Source organism: Habropoda laboriosa, unplaced genomic scaffold (assembly GCF_001263275.1).
Source record: "Habropoda laboriosa isolate 0110345459 unplaced genomic scaffold, ASM126327v1 scaffold578, whole genome shotgun sequence".
Lineage (NCBI taxonomy): Eukaryota > Metazoa > Arthropoda > Insecta > Hymenoptera > Apidae > Habropoda > Habropoda laboriosa.
The window spans coordinates 1,119,012-1,121,352 of NW_017100941.1; the positions used below are offsets into that span (position 1 = coordinate 1,119,012).

At 32.1% G+C, this 2,341-nt stretch overlaps 1 protein-coding gene across 1 annotated transcript in view; it reads left to right on the top strand.

Moving 5' to 3' along the window:
- Nucleotides 1-1,682: 1,682 nt before the first annotated feature.
- Nucleotides 1,683-2,341, top strand: part of LOC108577577 (ER membrane protein complex subunit 1) — a 5,841-nt gene continuing 5,182 nt past the window's right edge. The window contains 2 exon segments of the mRNA XM_017940759.1: nt 1,683-1,836; nt 1,975-2,090. Coding sequence (XP_017796248.1) covers nt 1,694-1,836; nt 1,975-2,090 — 259 coding nt within the window. The 5' untranslated portion in view covers nt 1,683-1,693.

The following is a 2,341-nucleotide window of genomic DNA, read 5'->3' on the forward strand; positions in this document are numbered from 1 at the left end:
TGCAAAAACGGCAAGTTTGCAACATTGTGCGATTTTTGGGAGCGATTTTCGGCAACAAAGTTGCAAAGCCGATTACGCGTTTGCAACATTGTGCAATTTTCGGGAGCGACTTACAGCAACAAAGTTGCAAAAACGGCAAGTTTGCAACATTGTGCGATTTTCGGGAGCGATTTTCGGCAACAAAGTTGCAAAAACGGCAAGTTTGCAACATTGTGCGATTTTCGGGCGCGATTTTCGGCAACAAAGTTGCAAAGCCGATTACGCGTTTGCAACATTGTGCAATTTTCGGGAGCGAATAATAATAGCGAAAATAATACGAGTTAACGATGTTACAAGCGAGAATGACCCTTGTAACAATGTTACATTCAAGCGTAGTGCTTGGAATAATGTTTGCGTTCCAAGTAAGGCTTCTAATAATGTTACAATCAGAAATAGAGATTTACATTTATTATTACATATAATATAATTAATTATTGTTAGACATTATTATATTAAAAGCAACAAAGTTGCAAAGCCGATTACGCGTTTGCAACATTGTGCAATTTTCGGGAGCGCATAATAATAGCGAAAATAATACGAGTTAACGATGTTACAAGCGAGAATGACCCTTGTAACAATGTTACATTCAAGCGTAGTGCTTGGAATAATGTTTGCGTTCCAAGTAAGGCTTCTAATAATGTTACAATCAGAAATAGAGATTTACATTTATTATTACATATAATATAATTAATTATTGTTAGACATTATTATATTAAATTACCATATTCTATCGAAAAAAAAGTCGATATGAAGAAGTTTTTTATTTTGGCCAGCTAAATCCTCCATTTGGACCCCTGTGCGCCGTCTCTCACTATTCCGTCCTCGTTCTCTCACACAAGTATAGCGCTAGCTTTGTTGTGTGCGAAGCCTCTTCGGCTCTTTCCGCCAATAATCTACGTCACCACGTGATGCTCGAGCAACCTGAGCGCATGAGTAACAATCAGGAGATTCCCTTTGAATCTCGGTGAGACGCAGAGAATATTACGGAAGGAATCATGATAAAAGTTGTTATTTGTAAAATATATTCATAACATTGTAACTAAAATATAACAATACAACTAAACTAAAATATAATTACTTACTGATATAACAAACTAATATCATTGCACATTACTATTATGAATTATTTTCATAAAATGAGAAATGTAAACAGAATTTTAAATAAGAAAAACGTGTTTAAAACACTTTTTGTACATATATTTTGTACCACTACAAGGATAAATAATGCATTTGACCGTTTTACACGTGTATAGTATACAAAGTAATTTAAATTTAATATACTAAAATCAATCTAAACTCCTAGTTCTTTTTTCAATTTTTTATAAGGTGGTAAGTGTCTTAATTTAAAGAAATTCGATAAAGTAATAACATACGTTAAAATATTGTATTATCCCGCAATAACCGTTATATGACTTTATATATTATAAGAAAATTCCTTCTCATTACTTTTCCAACCATCTCTTTTTGTAATATTAATTTTTTTTCTATTTGAAGAAATCGCTCATGAAACATATGTTTTACAGAGGCAATAAAACAACACACAAATTTCATGTGAGATGACTATCGTTCACTTATATTACCTAACCAATGGTTGTACGTCAGGTCTGAGGAAATTTGTATAGGCGGATGGGTTGATACGTTCACACTTGTCGTCATGGCTCCGTTCGTATGGAGTTTTAGAGGGAATATCAACCGGTTTTTAATTGATGTTCAAATACTACAATACCTTATTGTATTATTCGGGCTATTTAATTTGTCTCTGTGCCTTTACGAAGATCAAGTCGGAAAATTTGACTGGTAAATTATTTTGAATCCTTGAAGAAATGTTGACTGTAATGTTGAACCTCTTAAATAATGCAGTAGCATGTTCACATGATTTGACAGTGTATTGTCGTTAAATCATTCTCAATAAACGATTCGTCATTGTGTTTTCAGGAAACAGAATTATGTTGGCAAAATTAAATTTGCCAGTTTTGATACTGTCTCGGCCGCAAAAAAGATTATTGTTGCTACTGAAGAAAATGTTATTGCTGCACTAAACCTTAAATCAGGTGAGCTGTAAACATTATGTACTGTAAAAATCTGTGGATATAATAATAATATGCGACTTTTTATTTTATCAACGTTATGAATAAAAAATTGTAATTTGTAATTTTAACAATGATTTTAATAATTACCTAAAAAATTAAAATATGTTGAAAACTTGTTCATTTTTGTTACAATTTAACATTTGAGATTGAATGAACAAAAAGCAGTATCGAGGAATTTTAAGTCTGAAAAAACAGCACTTTAAGTTTAATGT